The following is a 26,464-nucleotide window of genomic DNA, read 5'->3' on the forward strand; positions in this document are numbered from 1 at the left end:
CATTCAAATTTCATTTTACAAACAAGGGGGGACAAACACTTCATTATGGAAATCCGTCACATCTGTTCAGTGTTTACCACATATAAAGAAAGAGTATTAAAATCACAGATTGTGAATACTTAAAACTAGCACAAAATTTGCATTTTTTTTTTAAACCACATTTAAGGAGTCTAAACTCATATGACTAATGAGAACCTTTTTCCTGCTTTTTTTTAAGGCTTTTAGTGTTTGATGTTCTTTTGGGAATCTGAAGCTGCACATAAGCTTTTTAGTTGTTAGTCTGAGAAAGTAAGAAAAAACTTCTTGTATCACCTCCCACAAGTAGCTGTGCAAAAACAGCAAGGATAGCATGTGCTGAAGTTTCACAAAAAATTACACCCAGCACATCAGAAGGTGACAGGATCTCTTTTCATAGCTTCAATTTAGCCCAGCAGATTTTTTTTAACTTTAATGGCCATCAGGCTGAACTTTTTTCAATAACAGACTTCTTAAAAACTGAAATTCCTATAATGCTATATTATAAGCTATATTTAGCAAGTATTCATCTAAGTCATCAGCACTGCAAAAATGTTAGCAGCTCCTTCGGCAGGTGGAAGCTTGAAAAATGAGCATTCCTAGAGAAAAAACACTGCCTTTGCAACAAATGTCTCCCAGCTTACTTAAAGCAGCCTACTGGCCTTCAGATACCCCAAAGGCAAAGACAGACTGCTTAGGCAAGACACAATGGCAGACAGGTATGAGAGCATTCCCAGCCATTTACCATCTAATCCAGGGGCTTTTGTTGTAGTCCAGAATAAAAAATGTTCAACTGTATCAAAGAAACCTGAAAATTTGTCACTGTTTAGCCTCTAAAAATCACTGTGGAGAGGGCTGGCTGCAAAAAACAGGTTTGCTTTACTTACAGGGAGAATATTTAACCTCTTCGGAGTCACAGTGGAAAAAGAAATATGTTGAAAAATCAGTTTTTTCTATGCATTGTATCATGGCATTGTAATTTTAGCTTACAAGTTCCCCCTAGGTAACAGACAGGCAGTTCTTGTGATTTTCTAGCTGCTCCCTGCCAAGGATGGTTACATTACTATGTTTTTTACTTCAATTCTGTGTTCCTAAAAATGTAAAACAAATGGTTTTCATAACAAGCAGTGGTTTCAGGCAACGTGCTCCATTTTATTCCCTTCAGAATTAACAATTTTCTAACAATGGACAAATGTGAATTATGGAGCATCCTTGCTATCATCAACAGAACTATTAGACTCTTCCGCCTTTTAATTTTGTGGCTAGTTGCTTCCATATTTTCTATAATTTCATTTGAGCATCACTTGGATGTTCCTCTGATATTCATTTCATTTTTATGCAAAAATCAGGGTTTAATTAAAAAAAAAAAAAGCAACAATGCATATTTTAAATTGATGGCATTAATATGTAAAATATTTATTGATTGCCAACAGGTTTTTCTGCCTGTTATTGCAGAAAATGCCTCTTCAAAAGAAAAAAAAACCCCACATACTCATTTTCAGAATAGAGATTTTTCTGACCTCAAGAGTGTGACATTCTTTTGCCACCAGGGCCCAGGACTGGCTAGGCTGCTGTCCTGGCAAGTGCATCTGTGCCCAGGTGTACCAGCAGGCACTTGTGTCACAGGAGAGGCTCATTTCCAGTTCCCACTGAGCACAGCACAGCTCGCTGGGGCTGGGAATCAGCCCTCCCTTCCAACACCAGCCTGGGCACGGGTGCAGTGTTGGACCCACAGCAAAGCAACCCAGCTGTTGGCAAAACTCACAGGCACTACCAAACAGTTCAGGCTGAGCAAATGATTTATTGGATCACTTATGTGGCATTTATTTTTATCTCTACCTTTTAAACACAGAAGGAATGAAAGTATCAAACCCTCAAGTTTTCTGCCAGAGTGTTCAAGCTGTGGTATAACTTTTTTTTCAAAATTCAGGACTCGGTACTTCCTGCTGTCAACTGGCAGCCTTGGTTAGCCTCATGCAGAATTAGACACATACAGATGGAACACATTTTCAAAGATCATCTGTCAAAATAACCACAGCCTAAGAAGCATTAATATAATGCAAAGCACTCCCCAAGACTTCATTGAAAACACAGCAAACTCTGCAGGGATGTTGAAGAGTTTCCAAGAACCCTTGCAACTAAAGTGACAAACACATTATTCTCCCAAGGAACTGAGTATTTCACCAAGAAAACTCATGTGCTCATCTTTTCCTTGCCTTGAGATGTTAACCACCCCTGAACATAAGACCTATGTTTACATCACAAGTGAACTGGTGAATTTTTTTCTTTTTACAGATCACTCAAAAACAATGTTCTCCTAAAAATTTTGGTGACGACTATTTTGACTTACCCTTTCCATCTTTGTTTTTCTTTTTCACAGATATGTTTGGAGTTGTAGTAGGAGACTCAGAACGAGATGGTTTTGGTTTCTTCCCTGAAATAAATCACCAGTAAGTTAATTTCAGCTTAAGGAAGGAAAAAAAAAAAAAAAAAAGGACCTAAAAGGGGAAGAGAAGATTTGCTTCTCCAATTCAAAAATGATTCAATTTCTAGTAAGTCAGGAACTTAGTTCTGTGCTAAACATCTTTTCTATGGCAGCCTGGACCTCCTATGCTCTGACTGTACTTCTAAAAAAAGACTGCACTATGCACTTTCCTGAAGTCCATGTACATTGGAAATTTCTGTGCTATTTAGGTACTCTTAAGAGCACTTGAAACAGACAAGATGAGAAAAATAAGCTATTAACTATGTGTAAGGGCTTAAACAGGAAAAGTTAGACAAAATACAGAGCATTATCATGTTCACTCAATTGCCAAAATGGAAGTCAGGGACAAAACAAGCTTGTCTCCTTGTTTAATCTATTGCAAGTGTACACTGACAGCAGCAAACTATGCTGTCATCTGAAAAAAACTTTTTTTTTTTCAGTCATATTGTCTTTTACACCATCTTTACAGTGGCTGCAGGTAAAGGGAAGTCACTTGTTTATGAAGATCAGAAGAACCAGTAACAGGCTCTGAAAAAACACCAGCTTTTAAACTCATAAGCATGATGGCTCCCTGGAAGAAGTTACTTAAAACTGATTACAAAAATGAAGAGCACTCATTCGAAAATGTTGAGAAATCAACTACTGACACAGAAGGAACAAAAAAGCTAAGTCATGCCAAAATACTTCTCAATACAAAACCTTGAACCTATTGTTTCATTAGTTCTCATTCCCTGCAATGGCAGCTTTTACAGGTGACATAATTAATCAAAAGCCTTTAGAGTTTTTTGCAGCAAACCATTACTACATTGACATTGCCTACACTATTACCTACAATCTTTTGAGAGGTAGAATAGACTAAGCATACACAAGACTCAGAGAAACGTATTTCTAGTTCGGATAGAATACTGTTATAGTTAAAAGTCTAAAGGAATTTTTTTTTTCTCTATTTATTACATTTCAAACGTATTGATGCTCTAAAGAGGCAAGACCAAAAGGTCTGTGCAATCCCATACACTCTAACTTTCCAGTTTTGGTTTTGTTCTGAGTGGCTGTTTTAGTAAGGAAACACCTCTGCAGCAGAGTGAGACAGGGCTTTTCACTAGCTCTAAAAAAACAAACAAACTAGTTCAGTGCCAGCCTGCGCTATTTCCATCATCTTAAACTTCCAGTATTTACAGAGAAATAATAAGAAACTTTGGCTTAAGCACTCACTTTTTGACATTAGCAGTCTTGCTAAGTCCATCTTTGTACCTCTTTTTTTGACAGTGCATGGGGGAGGAGAGGCATGGGATAGTTAGTTGAGAGGGCTATCGTGAGTAAACTAAACCTGGAGTCCTCTAATTTTCTTGCTTTCATCCAGACAGGATTCAGACTCAGAATGGGACATAAATTACACCCACTGTTTTTACCAGTAATGTCATCCTTGATTTGAAAGAAGGTAAGAGGGAGGAAAATATACATGGTTTTTTACATATATCATGATATGAAAGGATAAAGAAGGACTGGAGTATATTTTTAGCAGCTTCTCTCCAATCACCACTGCAGGTTGCAGAAGTGTCAGTTTTACCTAAAACATCCTAGACAAAGTCACTCGCATGGATGAGCTTCTAAGGCACAAGATGTCCCTCAGGGTAACTTTGTCTAAGTGCTTTCTCCATTAGAGCTGTGGGAAGACTGTTGTTTCATTTCCCCTCTTGAACAGGTGCAAATGTAGCCATTAAGGAGTAGAGAGTGTTATTTTGATGTCACTAATTTGGACATTATGTCTAAATGAGTCCAGTTCTTAAAAGGAAATTAAGTGGATGAGAGCTCAATTAGGTCAGGACTGAACTACTGCTACTCAGCTTCAGGAAACTTAAGTACTGATCCCATATAATTTATGCACTTCTGATTAGAGATAACCTAGGCTACTACATAGGAATAGGACTGCAAGAGCAATTCTAGGCTCTCTTTCTTCTAGCCTATAAAACTTCAGGACTCTAAGAAGCCCATCCAAATTTAGAAATCAGTGAAGGATGTGAAACTTGGTTACAGAAACATATTGTTGTTACTGCTGTATATCTGGACTAGAGATACTTTATTTGGATAGTTTTATACTACACTGTGAACTATTATCTGCAACCACTGACTGATACCATCAAAAAACAGTAACAGAGACATATCAGATAAGCTTCCTTCGTTTAAAAGAAGATATTTTTCAAAAACACATTAAGCACTAGCATGCTTCCTCCTTTACTTCAATAGAGCATGAATTTGCTGTTCTGAAGAGTAAATTCCTTTTTAGGAAAGGAAGAGAGGAGGATAAAAGAGGGAGGATAAAAAGTGTGCAAGAGCTAATCCTTATGTGGGCCTACCATAATTTTGGATAGCTAATTTGATTTACAATTGGTGTTTTCACTTTCCTATTTTCAGGCTGTACAACACTTCAGGTTAGAAATTCATGCTACAAGTTAAGGTGATATTAGGCAGTCAAATGTTCATCCTGATTAAATATTTTATACCACACCAGAAAATGTAAAAATCCATTTTCTTGCACTATTTTCAGTGAGTTTTGTTAAAAAAATTACATACATACAAACAAATTAAATTACATATATGTAAAATATTATGATTATAACTTATTTGTCCTCCTGCTGCCAGATATCCTCCACAGCAAACACAGAACTGAAGGTATTAATACAGCAAATTTCCAGGTTTCTTTGTCCAACATCCCTTTGTTTTTCCTGTCTTTCTGATCCATAGCTGAGCAGTTCAGTGCTCAGACATTCATAAGGACAAACATCATGCTGAACATGGGTTTGGAGTTGAGCAGATGGGATGGATCCAGCTCTCCTGCTGCAGCAATAAGGCCAAAAGGAAAGGAAGTGAAAACACCACTTTGCTTCAGGTGAACATTCTTTTGGAGGAGCTCTATTAGGCAGTGCCAGTCTGGCCCAGTTAGCTGGCAATGCTCTGCACTGTGCATCCCTCTAACTTTAGCTAATGGATTATATATGCTGGAAGTCTATAAAAGAAGTCTATAAAATCTGCAAAAGCCCTATAAAATCATAAGTGATATGGACAGGGCAATATGATCACCATCCTTTGCCACACCTCAAAACTGACCAAAGGAAGTTAAACAGAATGTACTTAAAAAAAATATATATACCCTACAAACAAACCCCCAAATTGCACATTATGCTAAAGTGCACTACAAACTTAACAACATTTTGCAGCAATTCTTGTACAACAATGCCTTACAAATCCCCAGACATTTTGAAGTTACATTTCTACATCACTCAGACCATACCATCTACTTTATGAAGCCTCAAGTTCACTGAAAACTAGTACTTAATGAAACACTAAGCTAATGCTTTCCAGCATTTTTTTTTTCTAAAACAAATACACATTTTCTGTGAAGCAACTGGTTTTCTACAGCTAGGGAGGAGGAAGGAGTGGGAGTAAGCAGAAGCACAACACAAAAGAGCATGAAAACATGAAACCAAAAAGGTTAAATGTCTGGCAGACAGCAGCTCCTTGTTTTGACCCACACAGCAGTCAACATTAAAAAAGAAGGGAAGAGAAGAACAAACAAAAACCCCCCAATTCAAAATCCTCTTACAGTTGGTTATCTCACAGTAGTGTGCATAGCCACAGTAGCTTCCCCAGCAGCACTTTCAGGGTAGCTGCTGGTAAAGCTCTCCTCCAAAGCAGTTTCAGTTCAGCTTTCTTAGGGGAATCAGAGACTTCCTGACCCACACCCATCCCTATGAGACCTTGTCACACACACAGGGCTCAGGAAGCTTCCCCAGGACTTTCACAGGCCAATGTGGTCTCTCCCACACATAACAATTCCCAACATTTGGAATTAGCAGCAAAAGCAGCAGCAGAAATGCACTCCTATTCCACAGGAGTATGGCTGGGTAGCAGAAGCTGTATTCTGGAAGGCTATTACACAGGGGAACCTGTTAAAGTCCTCATACTCTAGGATGAGCCCTAGGATTAGTTCCAGAAACATAATCTTCTTCATCTATTTTTCTTTTTACATTGATTTGTTGCAAGAGCATTTAACATCTATATGTATTGCATGACTGACTCCCTTTTCCTGCAGACACCAGCTTCAGAGCCTCTAATGGGGTCTACATTGAAGCAGGGTAGTAAAACAGGGGCAGAATGTCTGGCTAACACCACTTCATGGCTCTTTGCCACAGCACTGAATGCAGTGGAACATCACTACACTATGTAAATGTAATCTACTGCAAATGGGAATAACAATTACTGCGGCATGCAGCTACTACTAATAATTTAAAATTCAATAATATTTAAGAAAAGTTGAAAGTCCATCCCCATTCTCATCCCATTTTCCGAACTGATCTAGTATCTTCAGTTGAAGCTAAGCAAGAGCTAATGAAAGTTATTACAGATTCACAGCAGCAAAAGCTCTATGGCTTGTATTGCAATTCTGTTCTGAAGAAAAAACTATAAATAAGAATTAGCAGAGATTTTTGTATGATAAGCCACTGTTGCTACCTCTACAATATCATTAGTCTAAGCATCTGTACATGTGCTCACACTATGCAGGAAGAAAATGCTTTCCCTGAATTTCTGAGCTCACTCAGTTATTTTGGCCTGACACCCAGAATGGTTCCAGATACCCAAAAGGAAGCAACCATGCCACCTCACTACTCTCCTGCTCCACACTGCTGTTCTCTGGTAGCATCTTACCTTTTTTCTTCTTTGGTTGCTCAAATTCTGGAGTCTCTGGTGATTCAGCATAAGGGTCTGGGGCTTGGTGAACTTCCACCACCTCAGGGATCCCATCGAGTGTCACTGACACATGTGTGATAGGAGGCACCATTTCTTCTTCTTCAGTTGCTCCAAACATAGTTGCTTAAGGGGAAAGGACAAAAGGAGTATTTTCAAACAGTCACAAGGATTTTAAAAAGCTGGCTTTGGAGCAAAAATTTAAACATAGGATGAAATCAAACTATGACACTTAAGCCTTTCAAATGAGAGAAGTTTATAGTTCAATAGAATTATTTATAATTCAATATATGTACCAACAACATTTTACACAAGCAGAAGCACTACTAAAATAGAACAATTTAACGACAGAAGCCACCCCACAAAAAACACAATAATCTGCTGATCACACATTCACATTTAAGGCAATCTTTAAATGTAAGCGTACATTCTTTTATGCTGACAACACAAACATCAACAAACAAAATACTGGAATCTAATCTATCCAAATTCATTCACACTTTCTCTCTGTAATTTTTGACTTTTTCCTTTCCTGTTCAACTCTGGCATGGCAATGAAATCTTTGATTCCATATGACAGTGGATTTCTGATACCTAAACTATGTACATAAAGGCTATCTGGAAATTATTAAAACATCTTACCAATTCTATGCACCCATGGTGCACTGAATCCCTCCTCCTTTCACAAATAAACCTGGTAAATACAGATTAGATTTTAATAGAAAAACTTACTCATTCTTTTTTCATCCAACATAGGATCAGGGGAGTCCATATTAAGAAGAGCTTCAGCAGCCTCAATTGTTTCCATCGTTTCATCTCCATTATGACAAGATGCTTCAACTAAAAGCAAGGAAGGAAAGTATATTCTTAAGAACCTATAAACTACACTTAAAGCTAACATGATATTTATTCATATTAAATTCCCAGAAAAAAAAAAGAAAAAAAAAGAAAAAGTGATAAAGATGGTCTTCTACTAGATGTGTAGCAACAGATTAGCTGTTGGAGAAAATGCACAGTGTGATAATTCCATTTATTTAGTACAGTAGATTTTTCAGATTGCATATATTAAAAAACCCCAAGCAAACCCTTTTGTTTCTGTCTCATCTTTTTAACCACTCTCTTTGTTGATCAATCACATGCAGTAAAACACAACACCCATGAAACTAAGAAATATCAATACCACAAGCAATATTCCAGAGATTATTCAAACACAATATTGGTAACTTCTTATGGTGCTCCCATGTCTTATCCCTAGAAAAACATGTGGATATGACACCTGAAGACATTTAATGGTGAACATGGGGGTGGTTCTGGGTTGACAGTAGGACTTGATGATCTGAGAGGTCTTTTCCAACCCTAACAATTCTGTGGCTCTATGAAAGAAGTGAACTCCATAAATAAGAGATGCCCATCAAAACTATTCAGTCATATAGCCTGGAGGAGAGACAAGAAAATATTCCACAAGTTCTATTAGAAATCATTTGATGTAAAGGTGTAGCTGAATCCTAAACCAACCAAATTCATGGGAATTACATGTGGGACTAACAGTGCAGGCTCCAAGAACACACTGGAAAGCAAACATGAAATATGAAAAGCAATATAGAAGGTTGGCAACCTTTTCAAAATTTTTTACTTCTAGACAATTTCTCATCAACCTCATGAGGGCAGCCATTAGATAAACCCAAAGCTCCTGAGTATTAATTATAATGCTTAAGATACATGTTAGGTCATCTGGGGGTACACGACAAAAAAAAAAAATGCAATAATATATCATTTTGCAAAATAACAGCTGTTCCAAGAAGACAATACTGGTTTAACTGTTTAAGAGTACTTTACCAGATGATTTTTTAAAAATAACTGTAGCATGAAAAATAACATGGATGGCAGTTCCTGGTACCATAAACATTTAGAACTTTTCAACACATCCTTTTAGAAATTACTGCTTGTTGAATGGAAATGATTGGGCTGGACTTCGTTATCCTTTGACATGAACTTGATGCAAGTTTGGGGAATTCACTTGCATCTATCAAAACAATAAAAAGGGCTACATTAGTATTCCCCTCTCTAGGACACCAAGAAACCTCAGCTACTTTCACAGGCTTTACACTCCTCTCCCTGTTAAGAGTTGAGGAATTTTGGGTGTGGCAGTCACATTAAAAACCAAAACAAAACCAAAAAACCACACAGACTGACAGAGCAAGCAAATATACATGTTAAAACACAATGTAATGATCTTCGAATATTTTTGCACACAAAAGCAAGTTTATGCCAGAATTTATGTATTTTAACCTTAAAAATATCACAGCAACAACAAAGTAACCAGTTCAATTAGCACTAGGCAATTACATAATTAAAAAACCAACCAAACGAAACCCACTGGTTTCATACCAAATGTTTACAGCTTCAGCTGGCACCCACACATCAGCCCTACTCTCTTCTACAAGCTCTGATTTACAGAAGCCTCCTTACTTCCTGGACCTTTCCTTGAGCCTCTAGTGTAAGAGGCTCAGGCTAATACAGAATAAAGTAGACAGGTGCTGGGAACCCCAGATCCACACAGAAAGTCACCCTGTTTTCTATGGGGTCACCTCCACCCTTTTTCGGGCAAAGACATTTGGACAGTTAAGGATCCATCTGCACTTCTGGCTGACATCTCCAAACAATATTGGGAAATGAGAAGCACAGAGCTGGGAAGGAGGATAGTGTGAAGAGAAAGTGAGTATGGACTAAGGTCCTGACCTTGGCAGCAAGAGAGAGCAGCAAATCGCTGACAATGTCAGGCAGCTGACAGGCTCAAGAGTTCAGACCCAGGGCATTCCAGCCCCAAGAGGCACACAAGGAACACCTAGGGAATGCCTGGCCATCAGGAGGGGACAGAACATGTACATCCTATTCAGTCTGCAGCCATATACACTCTTGGAGCTGGTGACTTGATGCTTCTGGTTCTAAGTTTTATCTGGATGAGAACTTCCTGTATCATCTACCAGCATTACCAGGACCTCAAGAAGTATGTCACATCATACAAATATAAGTAAATACACACAGCACTGCCAAAGCAGCAGTTTTCAGTTCTGACATTGTTTGAATGGACAGGAAGGTTAGCCTGCCACTAACCAGCTCAGTCAATATCACAGAGGATGGCTGGCTTACCATGCACAATTTTAAAGCCAGCAATGGTACCCCCAGGTTCTCAGTTCTGCAGGCAGGGAGGAGAGAGCTGCTGCTGCTGCCTGCTCTTTCCTCAGAGAGAGCTGCAGGAGCACCAAACCGACTTGCTGGCTTTCATGTGACGGAGCAGAGCCAATTCTTCTCTGTATAATAGCAGAGGAGGAAGAGGCACAACCAGACCAGCTTCCTCACTAGTGCAACCCCAGGTGTCCCAAGGCAGTCTCAGATGTCTCCTTCCATAAAGCCATTTATTCACAGCACATAACACAGAAACAGCCTCAGCTGGTGCCCCCCAAAGAGGACCCCAACCAAGGAATCCCTGGACTTTTATAGCCCTACAGTCCACCCATGGGCAAGTTTCCCTCTTCTTCTCTGTGTCCATCCAGCCTGCTGCCATCACCTGTCTTCTTTGTTATACAAAAGACCAGCAATTCCCAGCTTCTCTCTTGCTGTTCATTGCCTGTCTGTCCCTGGTGCACTTCATTTTCCCAAAGGTTGGCAGCTCACAGCCTCTTGTGTCTGGCTCCCACCCTGAGCTCAATCTGCATCTCACTTTGCCATTTGCCAGCAGAGCCACCTGGACCAGATGTATTCCTCTACAAGCAGCAGCACTATCTTTCTATCCACAAACACAGGATGGCAATACTAAGTTTCTTAACCACTCCACTTCTCTTGCCAACATCTTTTAAGCATCTTCTGAGAAGATGACTTCACAAAGTGGTTTAAGACAAGTCAATATTTCCCTGCTGCTGAAAGAACCAAGGGTTGTGGTTTTGCTCCCATCTCTGGCCCTGGTTCATGACCCAAACTTCTGTCACTTAACACATGCCAGGCTTCAAGCTTTTTTGGCCACACAGTGAGACAACTGAGATTTGTAAAATGTCTGAAAAGGTTTTGGGTGTACTGCTGGGTTAGCAAGCTAAATTACAAGAACTCAAGAGCTGATACAAACAAGGTGTGGGGCACCTCACAGAAAAAGTGGAGGATCACCTCTTTGTCATTTTAACAGCAAGATGCTCATCTGCATCCTTCAACATGAGACAGTGTTCAGAGATAACCAGCTCAATTACCAAAGGCAAGCTGTGTCTCTTGTTTTAGCTTTTCCATAATGCTGAAGAATGGTATTCCAATCACTGGCTGTTATGATATAGTCCCAATTTTAAGAAGAACTAGAGTTAAATGGCTTATTTGTTCCTCTTTGCCAAAGTCAGAGCTAAAAAAATGGGACAGCAGGGAGTGTCATTTCTGCAAAGTATTAGGTTTCAAACGTTATTTGAAATAGGCAGAGGCTTTTTTAAAAAAAAAGGAATAAAGGGGGAGAGGGAAGAAAAAAAAAATTTAAAGAGAAAAAAGAACCAGGGAAGAAAAAATAGGTAAGAAAAAAGAGGAAAAAGGGAGAAGAAAAAGGGAGGTGGAAAACCACACCTAAAAATATCTTCAGTTTTTCCCAGGGTACTCTACAAGTTTTTGTTTATCTGAGCAAGCCACAAACATAAGCCTCTGTATCTGCATGCCAATTTCTGCCTAGTTACTGTGAATCCAGGTTCCCCATGAATCAGCATCAGCACAGGACTTGCCCAAACACAGCATTCTGCTCTGAATTTATGCCTCATGTTGGAAGCTCCCCACCTCAAAGACCTGTTTTCCCTACTCTTGTCTAGTGCCTTTTTTGAAATTTTCACACTACTTTGGGCAATTCTCTTCCACTCCCATTGCTTCCCTGGTGGCTGGAAGCTCTGGAGAGTGGGCAGCAGTAGTCCTCCAAGCTGAGATAAAGGCTGTGCTAGTCACAGCTGTGTTTAAATTCACTACTGGTTTTATTAGAGACAAAAACAGGGACTGCAGAACCTCAAAAGATGTCAGAAATCTAAAGTTGCTAAAAGAAGAAAGAGAGCCGTTAGACATGGACAGACCCCCTTTTTTTGCAGAATAGCTGGCTGTTAAATTTAAGCACTTTTTAGTATTCACTTTTAGCTGATTGTGATCTGACACTGGAAGACTAAGTTTTAAAACACAGGTGTTTCAGGGGAGCAGCAAATCACCATTTTCTTTTTTAAATAAGGCTTTACAATTGGTAAAGAAAATTATCTCATTGAGGAGGTATATTAAAAAAAAAAAACCCTCTGGTTTTACCAGAGTTACAGGCAACTGTGAATAATTTCTTTACAAAGTAACTGAAACCAAAACCTGTTTTTGCAACTGGCATCTCATCAATTCACAATCCTCACAGATTAACACTATGAAGTTCAGTTTTCACCTACCTACTCCTTTGGATTTCTTTGTAATATCAGAAATGACCCCCAAAGAAGTTGTGTTTGTGCAGGACTGCTAGAGCTTCACAAAATGTACCAGGCAAATAGTGCCAAACTCCAAAATGTTGCAAAATGAATGGGTTATTAAGAACCATTATCAATCTATGAAAATGCACACCATGCTCCCTATTCAGACGAGGGCACAGGTCATCGAAACTCAAATTTTCTGTCCCTGCTCTCTCACCCCCTCCCCCCCAGACTGTCTCAGTGCAGACACTTCCCTGATCCCATGAAAACAAGCAATGCCAAACAGGTGAAACATAAAATGGCAGACTCTGATTAACTGTGGTTTTCAATAAATTAAACTCACCAAAATTGAAAAAGTTTAAAAAAAATTACAACAAGAATTAAAAATAAAGCTTTTCAGGAATTACATAATCTGATTAGTTTCCTCCTTCCTGTGCACCTTATATCCATAACTAGCTACATTAATAAGATATATCAAGTACAGCAAATTATACCATCTGACAAGTTGGCCTTGAGTTCTTCTGCACAAAACATTATCCCCTATATATTTCAGAGAAAAAATATTTCAATATTCCCTTTAGAGATAAAACTTCATTCAAAGCCAAATGTTCCGATTAATTTTGTTAATCACCCTTTACTACATGATGGTTAATCATTTAAAATCCCATAAGTCTGGCAACAAACTGACCATAAAATTGCCATTGCAGTTCTTCCAGGGAAAAGTGCTTCTAAAGAGGAGAGTGATAAGGCACATCTGCCAATTAATTACAAAAAAATTACAGCATAAGCATTAACATAGGTAAAAAGCTGATTGCTGGCCATGTCTCAGCAGGGTTTTATGTGCAACAGATGCTGTTCTTACAGTTTTCTGCAGGTTATAATTTATATGGCAGGTAAGTAATCACCAACACGTGATAGCTGTGCTTTTGAAGGACTGAAGCTATGTCCTATAGATGAAAAACCTATCAGCATCCACTATTCTGCATACATATCCCTAAAAACTGATTGCTTCAGTTTCACGAGGCCTACTGCTAATTTCTGTTTATCTAGGAGAAAAGAGAAGCCCAGTGGATGACAGTCATAAAGTAGTACTGAAAAACTAGTGATTTTAAAAAACCTAAATCCTTAATATTAAACAGTAATTGTTCAGTAATGTTTAGTCATAAATTATGGTGGTTTCAGTTTTGTTTTGCTGTGAACTTCAGTCTTATTAATATTTTAATGTGGAATTAGTAAAGTCTTTATGATGTCTGATCCTTTCTCAAAGGCATAACGTAGAAGTGACTGAAAAGACTGGTATTAACTTCAAAGAGCAAAACAACACATTTCACTGTTGAGAGCAAACAAAATCAAGAAGGAAACTTCAAAGAAGAGAGAAAAAAAAAAAGCAGCTGAAAAACGGAGTAGGTGGAAAAATTGAGCTGTGATTAGCCCCATTTCAGAGGCAGCCAACAGCAAGCTGTACTTGAACTGGGGTCTCTTCCACACAGCAGCCTGCAGTTCATCTGGGCAGCTGTGGCCACAGCCAGTGCTTGTCCAATGTCCAATGCTTGGGCAGGGAGCTAACAGGGGCCTCCTTCCCCACTGTCCTCTTGTCTCCTCCTGTGGGGTGCCTTCACACCCCCAGACCCCAAATTCTGCCCCACTAGAGTCAGCTGGATGGCTCCCTGCCAGGGACCAGGGGCTGAGCTAGCAGTGCTGCCAGCCTTGTCCTGTGCAGGAGCTTTCCAGCCACAGTGCTGCTCCTGGCTCTGCCTGCGTTCATCCCCTTCCCCTTCTAAGGAAATCCCCAGCGTGCACAGGAGGGACACTACAGAACAGATTATTAGTTAACATCTCCTTCACAACAACCATCTCTGCAAAGGGGCAGCTCTCAGTTTCTAAGGACTTTGCCTTTAAAGAAAACCAGATTTCTTGAATTATAATGGATGATGGGAACAATACTGTACTTGTCTGCCTCCAAAGTATCCCAGAAACCCTTGGACACCATCGGCTACAAGGATTAAATATTTTCAGTTTCTGGCAGCAATTTGCATACCCTTCTCAAGTGACCAGAAACAAAAAAAAAAAAAAAAAAAAAAAAAACAAACAAAAAAAAAAATTAAGAAAAGGTTAACAAGAGCATTCACAAAAGTGGAGTTTCACAATTACTCATGCATGTAAAAATTCACACACAATATATTGCAGTGAATATAGATTCACAAAAATGATCTGCTATGAAATTCATACGGACACATTAAGTGGTGCTTAAGTAACACACTGGGGAAATGCCAGTTGTAGTGTGAATAATTAATATGAACAGTAAGTTGGCAAGAGGTCCCAACATGAAATACTGTTGGAGTATGGAAAGCCTTCTTGAATAATAACCTAACTTATTCGTATGGTCATGGTCTGTACACAGATAATTCACTACTATCACAAAAAAGGAGCCATATTCATCAGATAAAATCATTTACTGAGAACAGCTCATGTCAGTTTAGTCTGTGAACTGTTCCTCATGTCATATTATATTGAGTTCCTGTTTTGCTTTTGGTAGTAAAAGATTATATCAGAGCATATCTTTGGAAATAATGTCAAAAGCATAAGTGAAACCAGCAAGCTGTCTCCATCCCTGGAGACAGTCCACGTGTGGAGCCTAGTGGCTGCAAGAAACCTTCTCTCTGTAAAGTATCTACCTCGCCTTTCAGACTTTTTCTGCAAAAGCACATGCATTCAGTGCGGGGTTGTTCTTAACACATGTGACAGACCTTTGAGCTCTCCTCTTGAAAATTGTTTGTTCTTTAGGGCTACCTTTTCTAACAGAATTTATAGAAAAGAAAAATCGGTATTTTAGGAGTGAATCATTACTAGAGATCCAAAATTAATACTATTCTGAGTAAACTTACACCAGTAAGTCACGCTAGCATGTACATTTTAATTTGTAACTGTATACCCTTGGGAAGTGAAAAGCAGGAATATACAGCTTGAGTAGATGTACTACTTGTTGGTATGTATGTTTACTTAGGAATGTACCACCTATTAAGTAAAAACAAACAAAACCTATGAACAACAAAGAAAAACCTTGTTGGTATACTCCGAGCAGGACTCTGCCTTAATCACTGTTGATAGATGAAACTCTTTACCATTATCAGCTGTGCAACTGGGATTGCAAGCCACCTGCTAACAATCTTAATGCCATTTTCTCAGTCTTGTACAGAATTAACAGCATTAAATACCACTATTCACTTTGCTCCCTGTTGTTTTTTGCCACTAAACTTTCTTCCTCCATTAGTCACAGCCATCTTGGTGCAAAGACATGGCACAGAGATGGTTTTATTGCCAACCTGTGAGGGTGATATCGTCATCTTCTATGATTTGCTCTTCTGCGACATCCAGAGAGTTCTCAGTGATCATGTCACTAGGTTCATCCACACAGGTTAAACCAGAGTAGTTATGTAGGAGTTCTGCACTTGGAACATGTTCCACAATGACAGCTGGGAAAATAGATGGATCACCAAGCTGCGGGGGTGGAGAAAAAAATAAACAACAAAATATTAGTTAGACTGCCTCCAATCTAGCCACCTAATGACTAATACTTCAACAGACCTGTACTAAACTACCTGGATGTTAAACTGTCAGGAGGGAGTACTAAAGGACAAGAGGATTTTTAGCACCTGAAAGCAAATACCAGCAGTGTCCCACCAGGAGCCAGAGGTGGAATGTTGCTGTATCCACCATACTGACTGTTCTGTACTTCAGTACATAACACCAGACTTGCACCACACACATTTGCAGCATTAAAGCTGACAACACAGAGAAGTGGTACAGTAAGTGCTACACTTTCCTGGCAATTAATACTGGGTGAGCAACTTGCTGCAAACACCTTCACCTTTTGCTCTTCCCATCAGTCTGAGCGTGAAGGAGTCCTGTGGCTGTGAGGACTGGACAAAGCTCTCACAGGCACCAAATTTCCTATGAGACACTATTGGAAAGTCATATTTTAGGGGACACTTGCTACAGAAGGTAGGGGTGTAACAGGTTGATGTAAGTGCTGTAATACATTTCCTCTCTAATTCTCATGGCTTTAATAATTTAATATTACTGACACCACACATCTCTTGCTACTTTCCTTCCTAAATCTGCTTTTGGACATCATCCTTTGGTCTTGATAGTAATTTTGCATCAGATACAGAAGAAAAGAGGCAGCTGGGAAACAGAAATCAAACTGACCAGCAATAATAACAAGATGCACACTCTCTGAAAAGACAGCCACTCAACAGGAAGAGATTTTCAGCAAATAACATGTACTACAGACACGGTATTTTTCAAAGGGAGTGTTTTAAAATGTCATTTGCAGGAAGAAAGTCATAGCAGATTGATAGCAGAACAGGTTCAAAGAAAGTCTAGTGTAACTCTAAGGTTCCCTGACTACAAAAATGAAACATATTATGAATGTGTCAAGCTTGAAAAGAAGAAAAAACCTTAAAAAGGTGTTAAAACATATTTCCAAGAAAACTAATATGCGTACATTTGGTCCCACCCTCCACAGAAGAGCACAGATATGTATAGATCACAGAATCACAGAATGGCCTGGGTTGGAAGAAACCTTAAAATCATCTAGTTCCAATCCCCCTGCCATGAACAGGGACACCTTCCAAGTTTCACCCAGCCTAACCTTAATCATTTCCAGGGATGGGAATACCCAGCTTCTCTGGCCAAACTATTCCAGTACCCTTCCACCCTCACAGTAAAGAGCTTTTTCCCAATATCTAATCTAAACCTACTGTCTTTTAAGTTTGAAGTCATTCCCACCTGCACTGTCACCACAGGCTCTTGTATATAGTCTCAATCTTTCCTGTAGGTTCCCTCCAGGTATCAGAAGGAAGACCAAGCAGGTTTTTTAACCACACAACTTAAAAACTCAAGGGAAAAAAACAACTGTATGATTATGCTGTTGTTTAAGAATTACTCATCTCTCACTCTTGCCACTACGCACACCGTCGCGGATGGAAAATGGTATCAGAGCCATCTGCTCAACCCAGACAGCAGCTATGGGAGCGAGCCTCCCCTAGCAAAGAGTCTGGGCTCTAAGTACTCAAAGTAGAAAGTGCAATTAGAAGTTTTAAAAGGCAGTAATTACCACTTTAAATTGCTCTGTGTTTTGTAAAACATGTCTCAGCAAAAACTGTGGTAAAGGGCAACCAGGAAAAAAAGAAGAACTAAAACCCAAAAAGAGTATTTTAATGGGCTTCTATCATGGACAGTCTCCTAAACAAAAACAAACAAAACCAAAAAAGGCAACAAAACCACAATTTTTAAAAAAGACCCAACAAATAATGACCTACTCTAGGAAACATGTTTCAAAAGAAAGCAATATGGGAGAAAAATCAATAAACATGATCAAAGTGCAGACCAGTTAAGCTCCTCTTGTGCAATCTTATCACCAGATGACAGGTGTATATCAAGTCATGCAATTGGACAGCTGCTACTCCACACCTTTGTGGGCACCTCTAACCAATGCTGCATGGTTCTGGAGCTGAGAAAACAGAAATCATTGATGGCCAAGAGGTCTGTACTGTACTTTTTCTGTTCCTCAGAAAGAGTAATGGAGACATTTTGCATCCTATTTGTTTACTGACCCTAATATCCTTGATCCTATTTGCTTCCAGGCAAGAATAAACAAATAGATTTGATTAAATAAAAGCCATATCAATAAAAAAAGATAAAACACTGTAAAGAGAGAATAAAAATAAAAAAATAAATGTATTTTTAAAAAGTTTTGTTTTCAACAATACATTCCATAAGCTACAAGTCAGTCTATTACAGCCTCATTCCTGAGATACCATTAGATTCTCAAAACAGTTTAAATACCTCAGTTTCAGTAATATACCATGATACATAACTTTTGGGATTTAAGTTACAGACAGCTATGGTGCAGGCACCTAGACACGAGCGAGGAACCCCAAGCTCCCTTCCCAGCCAACACACAGAGACGGCATTTCTAGGGCACAATCTCCCTGCCCAGTTTTAGGCCCCTGTGCTATGACAGGATGTCATGCCCTAAAAACACCTGTTTCTCTGCATTGACTATGACATGGCAGAGGGGTTGGGGGCTCGTTTCTGGTGTAGCATCTGTGTCCTGCACAGCCATCAGCAAGTGGCCAGCCTCCTCCTCCCTGCCCGTCTGCGCAGCGAGGCGCGCTCCTCTCCCGCCCTTGCACCAGCTCAACAGCTGCAGTGTCTGCAGACACAGATCAAACTGCCTGTGCTCAAGATAAGCCTTACATTAGCTTCTTCTGGAGAAGAAAATTACTTTGGCTCAGCACTGTCCTTCTCTAATGACTGATGCTCTCACCACTGGCTTGGCCTCTGAGAGGACAAGTTGTAGAAAAATGTTTCAGAATAATAAACAAAACACAGATAAAAAGTCAACTGATTTTCACGTTTTCAAATAAGTTACTCAAAGCCCTATTTATATTCCACCCTACCCACTTTGCTATGAAACCTAGTTACAAAAGCCCAAACATCCACATGTTTCTAAAATACACTTTACTACAGACCAGAATGTTTCCTGTGGTAATGAACTGTGCTGCTTCACACAGTTCAGAAGTACTTGGTTTGATGCATTTGACCAGGTCTAAGCTGCTTGCAAAGATTTAACTGTATTTTGAAATGTCTAGAAACAACCATCATACACATACTCTGATGTGGCCACTGTGTCTACCTGCAGGCAGTGAATCCCCATGACAGGGCAACACCCTCTTCACCTGAACTTGGTGCTGGACTACCCAAGGAAGCTGTTGACACACTATGCTTCCAAAAGACTGGAGATGAACAGAAAAGCATTCACTCATAGTAAACACACTTTTAATGTGTTTTTCTTTAACTTAGTCACAGTTTTGAACTGGAAGAATCAGAGTAGATATCACTTCTTGTGACCTTTTATTTTAAAACTATTGTTATAACTGCTTCCAACTCATACCCTCCAGTGGTACAATCAATGGACTTTCCTTCCTGCCATGGTTATGAAAAGGAAAGAACAAATTCTAATATGCTGTTATTGAGAAAAGCATTCACACAACTGCAAACCAATATAATTTGAAATGCATTTTTGCTGAAGTGGTCATTGCTTTTTCATACAGTATTTGCAATTGGTTATGATTTCATTAACAAGCCTTTCATTCAGTTTTAAAAGCTAATACTAATGTATACAGATGCACACATGACTGTTGTGAGGTTATCACCTTGATACTTTTATAATGCTCTTGATTTCACTGAAAGCATCTGAATCCCAGTTGAAAGCCACACTAAACCTTCCTCTAGATCTGGTGTTTTGTAAGACACAAAAATAACTGTACACATTTGGAACTGCAAAATATCCCTTTTTTATTACAGGTCACTTCAAATCTAGTGTGTAATGAGAATTACACACAGGGAAAGCATTAAATTAAGACCTACAAGGTAGTGACTCAATTAACACAAATTAACTTACCTCTCTAACAGCAAGATTACAAAATGATTTATTTCTAGTACAAGCATGCTTCTATATGCCCTAGCAAAAAGGAAGAGTGCAAACTATCCCGAAGTTCTAAAAAGGTCCCAAATTAAAGTGTCAGCAATTATTTTCAAGAAATCAATACAGACATCCATAGAAGAATAATTTGTGTTTTTAAACTTCTCTTACTTCTGCTGCTTCATGTTTCTCATATAAAATGCAGGTAAAATATGACACCCTAGCTCCAGCAAAGCTTTGACTTGGCTTCAACTCATCTCCCATATCTGCTGGACGTATAAAGCAATTGAGCTATTGCTAAAATCTTCCAAATCTTAGATACCAAATGCTTGTAGACCTTTACCAATTTAGAGGAGTGCAAACTTCATATAAATGCTGAAGTCCGTGGAAAGTCCCACAAGCAGGCCCTGAAAGCATTGTTTATACTCCACAATCCCCTAAAAACTGAACCTGGTGCTCCTCCAGGGACTAAAGGCAGCAATCTTCCTTCCTGCTCTCTAACTCTTTTAGTGTGCTTGACATGCTGACAAAGTGTTTCTTTTTTTCTCTGAAAATTGTCTCATGAACTGTTACCAACTGACAGAAGATCAAAACACAATACTGGCCAGGGAAATGGAAAATAAGGAAGGGGATTTCTTCTGCTTTGGAGGTACCGTCTTCTGATACAGTCTTTAAGGATGACAACTTGTCCCAGGAATAAGGTGACTAGCTTTTAACTGATGTGGATTAAATTTTGTGCCAGTGAGTGATGGGTGGGAAGAAATACATGCAATAGATAGTAGAAGGGAAAAGCTACATGGGAGGGAAAAAAAGGAGAAAGCAATCTCAGGGAAAAAACAACTGTCTTTTTAACCAAACAATAGCATTCAGACTTGCAGCACAGATGGCCATTTACATTTAAAAAACAAACAAACAATCCGCCCCCAAAGGAGCAGATAAAACACCCAAAAAACCAAAACAGAACTAGGGGAAGTGACCTTAGTGACTAGAAAACAGCTTTTGGTTCTTCCCTTGCTGATAGCCCCTGTGCAGAGGCAGCTGCTCAACTTTAAAGGTGTTGCCAGCATCTGAGAAGGGACCAAATTGCACAGAGATGCTGCAGGCAGACATGATGATCGCTTTACTGGGAAGACAACTGCATTACAGGTTTCATAGTTTCCTTAAAGTCTTCATAAAACTGCAAGTGGATAAGAGGGAGGAACCTTCTGCAGGAGCTGGAAATAGCAAAAAAAAGAGAAAAACTAGACCTTCATCTTGGCCAGGTGGCTTAATAAATCTGAAAGCCCTTGGTGATACCAGGGCACATGGATGAGCCAAGGTAGGCACGAGATGATGGTGCAGAAGTCATGGCTCAACCTAAGGTCTCAGACCCCTCCTTATCAGAAGGAAGGAAGAGAGAAACAATAGCTAGAGGTACAGAAGGGGTCTTCAGGCACAGGTTACTACAAGCATCAGAGCCACCTGAGAGAGCACAGCCCAACACAGAGCAGTCATACTGGGAACCATGTTAGCAATGCAATGGCTGTAATGGTTCAACATCTCCCTGGCACCATTTAAAACTTCCTACTATGGATCTAGCCACTGTGGCTGCTTTTATATAGCTTTTCAAATTAGGAATGTCCTGATCAAACATCACATTAGTTTTAAGTCCTCAAAGAACTAAATGAAAAGGTATTGAGAGAAGCTGCAGATAGAAAGAGAAGCAGGTTTAGGCAGCAGTGTTGACTCAGCCAAAGCCTGCAGAAACTCCTGCCTAGTTTTCTGTGTGCAGTCTCTCTCTGTATGGCAACAACAACATAAAAACCCAAACAAACAAAAGAAAAACACAGAAAAGAGGAGAGAAAAAAAAAGAGCAAACTCTATTATAACCAGATCCCTGGCAGGTAGCAGAAGCCAGACAGGTTATCAGCAGCCTTAGCCCAAGCCACTTGTTCCCTTCTGAAAGTAAGGATATTTTCACTTCATTTCTCCCTCACCAGAGATCTACTATGTGATAAACAAACACTCCAAAATTAACAAAAAATTTCAAAATCATTCTTTTCTAAACTGCAAAGGATAAAGCTGATAAGAGCAAGCCTTTCCCATTCACATGAGTCCATGTGATTGAGCCCCTCCCATTGGCATCTGCCACTGAATGCTGAATGCTTACATTTGAAAATGGACAGTTCATAATTTATGGTTGTTTAACCAAGACAAAAAAAATTTAAACAAAATAGCCATGAATTACGACTTCCCTGAAATACTGAGCATAGTTGCCACTTAGACCCTGAATCTCTCCCCACAGCTGTTCCATGTCCCAAAATCTCTTGGCACAACAGAACTCCAGGCAGAACTTTAACAAGAATAAAGTATCAAAGTTCTTAAAATGCCAGTTTATGGGGGCATTGCAAAAACAATTATCCAAAGATGAGTTAAATGACACCTTTTGTATATGATGAAGATCCAAAAAATGCTTTTGCCCAAGACAGAGCACTTACCGAGCTAAATTTTTTGCAAATTACACTAATTGTATTATCCATCCCTAAATACAACTAATCTAAGAATTTAAAAACTTCAGGAGTAGCAATAGCTCCTGTGTAGTAATAAGCAGGTCAATCAGGTACAAGCTACAAGCAGTCTTTTTAGGCTAAAGTACTATGAACCCTCAGCCAAACTAAACCTTGTTCCAGCTTCCCAGGTCTTTGCCTGTGCAGGACTTCTCTTCCACAACTGAGCGTTTAAGATTTACCTTCAGGCAGCCAGCTAGCTGGATAGCTGCATCTTTGATACCTGAACTAAGTGAACTCAGTGATGTAAAAGGAGCTTGCATCTGACTGCAGCAATGGACTCTGTGCTATGCACCCTTTATCTCTTGCCTTTCACATCTTTGGTTTCACCACCTTTAGGGTATGCTACAGAGCATCTTTTCTTAGACTTCATCCAGAGCAGAATTTAGGGGGGTTATGAGATAAACATCAAGCTTGAGCTTGTTCTGAAGCTAGAGAAAGCTCTGTTTATAAAGGTTTTACTGTCCTGTTGAGTGCTCTTTAGTATTTTTAAAAGTTTCTCAGGTGAGCATCTGAAGTAATTACAATTGTAAGAAGCAAAACCAAAAATCGTATCTGCTTACACTACCCCTCCCAGGAACCACACTGAAGTAGCTCTCCCTACCTCAATTCTGCCCTCTCCTATTGGTTTGTAAAGTAAAACTAGCAATGAACCACCAGCAGAGGTAATAAGTATGGCTCATTTTCAACTACGCTTGTGCAATTCCCATATCTAAATCCCCAGGCTACCACAAGCTCTGGAAAAATACAGGGAAGGAAGTTACATTACTAATTCCACCCAAAACTGAGTTAGCACTTTAGACAGACAACACTCAGTCCATTGAAATGATCGCATGACTCTGACAGCAGAAACAGGCCAGTGACCCAGCCAGACATTAGGACACACAGAAAACCAGAGGCAAGATTATAAAGCCAAAAGCTGAGGTTTTTTAAGAGAGGAGAATAAATGCTTTTTACATTAACAAAAAAGGAACAGTTTGTCATGGCATTTAGCCTTTTAAAAAGGCTCACACATTTCTTGGTAATAAATGCAAGCTCTAATATTAACCACCAGCTACAGAGAAGCCACATGATTTTTACAATAGGAATCCTACACTGAAGCTTCAGGACTCGCAGGATGTGGTTTAAATAATCAACACCTAACTGAGAGTTTGCTCAGGTAGAAACAGACATATTTTCCCTGTGTAAAAGAAACCAATTTAAATTACTTTCAAGCTTATTTCTAAATAGCCAGCTTGCAGTAACACAATTTAGAAACCCATCTGTAAATAACAGTGAACAGGTATATACTGCCCCTTCCAGTCAACTGCAGTGCGACCATTACTTCTACTCAGAATTTTATCCTAGCACACTAGAGAAGTTAAAATTACTATAAAATACTGTAATTTTGGGAATTCTACATCACACATGCATGGATTCTACTGGCACAAATCAGCAAAACAGGAAAAATATTTTTGGAGGAGGATGTCTCTGCAATACTGCAGGGTTATAACATTTCAACCAATTTCTGTTCCACACATGCAAGTTACAGGAAGCAACAGGAAGCTTTTGAAACAGCACAAAGATCTGCTGCAACAATAATGACCTCAATGTTTCCTTTTCGTGTTTCACACCACATTTTTAACTCTGTTTCATATTACTCTTAGCACTGACTTGTACAAATATGGTTTCTTACACCATCCCATACCTGCTGCTCATCCTCCATGACGTTGCTGGCAAATTCAAACACAAGCTCATTCTGCTGTACAACTGCTGCCATAATAACGCATTCCCAGGTCTCAGCTCCACATACAAAGAAAAATGTTCTTGAATGTGAAAGAATAGAGAGCTTCACTGAGGTCCAGCTGGGCAGAAAGGCAGGTTCACAAAATGAATTGAGTATCAATGTTTGTTTTTCTTAGATCATCGGTGTTCCTGGGTTCTTCTCTTCTCAAAGCAAAACAAACCAAGGCAAATCCTTTCCTGAATTGTTCTTCCCACCTTGATTGCCTTTACCACTGTGGAGGGAAAAATAAAAAAAATCATCATTAAAAAAATGTGAAATAGTAGCAGCAGCAATAAAGCTTTCCACATATTAAAACTGTTGTATCTACATCCAAGGAAGTCAGACACTTTTGTGTCTCCAAAGGTATTGCTTTTACTGATTAATGTACTAGAATTGATATTTCAATATCTGAAACACTGTTTCAGGAAATAAGACATCAGTTTCAAAGTGTTTCATATTAAAAGCATGAGACTAAGGAAAAGTTACAAAAGATAACGAAAAGAAAATCCGTATTTTCATTTGGTTCAGATATACAGTTTTCACATTCAACAGTACCTCTCATCTTCATAGGTTATTCAAAGTAAAAATACAAAACTCAGACCGACCTACTCAACTGTAGGATATCCCAAGTATATCAAATTTCTTCTTCACATACAGTTCAAATTTAGCAAAGTTGTTGTTTTGCAAGTTAAATGCTCTGGATCTTGAATCCCTGTGTCAAAATGATTAAACCAATACAAAAATTTTTTGTACAACCCAGAGAGCGCCCACGTCCCCACATGAAACAGATCTTCAGCTTCATGTCAAAAATGCACTGTAAACGCAGCCTTATCGCTGCCAGAGGCTCGCAAGCAGCCGGAAGGAAACAGCACTGACCACGTCATGGCAAATTAGAACTGTCAAAAAAACTGCACAGTACAAAGAAAAAAAAAACCTCAACTACAGAATGTAAACAGCTTCAGTGAAGGGATGCGTGCCCACAGCTTCTACGTTGCTTCTTACTCATCTGTGCCAAAGGTGAACTCGGTTAGGGTGAGCTGACCAAGGCTGCTGCACCACCTCTGGGGAGAGAGGCAAGCGCTAAAAGAACTCTTTGTACACAACTCAGGTGATCCAGAAACTAATTTCAAGATCTACTACTTCAAAATAATAACAGGAACAGGTGTCTAAAATTAGGAACCTAAAGAGTATGGTGCCTAGGAATTTAAATCAATATATTTTAAAGGAAGAAAAATGTGTGGTTCCTAGTGTTTTGAGCAAAATTCTTTAAACTGTCTTTGATTAAGAGCTGCTGTGACAAAAGAATAAGGGGCAGAGGTCTAACACATACCCATCCAGAGTGAGACGCCCAGGAAAATCAACATCAGTGCCATTGGTGATGATTAGCATCTGTCTTTGTACAGGAGGTTTAACTTTGCCTTGTTTTTGCAGTAGGCTGAAACTCAAAAAATGAAGAGCATCTTCCTTTCCCCAGTGCCAAGCAATTTAATTAGGGAGGATCATGTCAGAGACTTGTACTCCCTCACTCTAGGAAATGTAACAGCTGTTTTTCCTATATAGATTGTGGTATTCCCAAATTCCTAAGTAGTGATGGCAGAGTATTTAGGCATTTAAGTCACTGGATCCTTCCCTTCTAAGAAATCAGGAAACCCAAGATTATGCAAACATGAGAACCTCCCCAACTTCCAAAGCGTTCTCTAATTAGCTGTTAAAAGGTTTGTGAAAGTAGCCACAACCCTAACTACAGAATATTTGCTTTAATGAGAGTTGCATGCATGAACAGAGAAGGAAGTGCTGTGGGAACCATTTCAACCTCAGCACCTGCCATTTTACTGGTTGACTTGAATAGTTAACATGGATTTCTCCATACTTTGGCAGGGTTATGGCACTAAAAGCATTACATGCAACCATATAATCCTGGGTGACCTCCCTAAATCTAATTATTTGGCCTTGCCTTTTAGAAGATGTGGAT

The 26,464-nt window shown here is 39.3% G+C and overlaps 1 protein-coding gene across 5 annotated transcripts in view; it reads right to left on the reverse strand.

Moving 5' to 3' along the window:
- Positions 1-26,464, reverse strand: part of ELF1 (E74 like ETS transcription factor 1) — an 84,590-nt gene that overhangs the window by 10,860 nt on the left and 47,266 nt on the right. For 4 of the 5 annotated variants that reach the window (XM_079301828.1, XM_079301825.1, XM_079301824.1 and 1 more), the window contains exons 2-6: positions 24,415-24,724; positions 16,013-16,187; positions 7,975-8,082; positions 7,205-7,369; positions 2,366-2,449 (exon numbers count right to left, since the gene is read on the reverse strand). In XM_079301828.1, the coding sequence (XP_079157954.1) occupies positions 2,366-2,449; positions 7,205-7,369; positions 7,975-8,082; positions 16,013-16,187; positions 24,415-24,486 (604 nt within the window). In that variant the 5' untranslated portion in view covers positions 24,487-24,724. Of the gene's footprint in view, positions 1-2,365; positions 2,450-7,204; positions 7,370-7,974; positions 8,083-16,012; positions 16,188-24,414; positions 24,725-25,097; positions 25,313-26,464 lie in introns of those variants that run through there. The other variant, XM_079301826.1, reaches the window with a different exon arrangement.

This window comes from Erithacus rubecula (assembly GCF_903797595.1).
Source record: "Erithacus rubecula genome assembly, chromosome: 1".
Taxonomy (NCBI): domain Eukaryota; kingdom Metazoa; phylum Chordata; class Aves; order Passeriformes; family Muscicapidae; genus Erithacus; species Erithacus rubecula.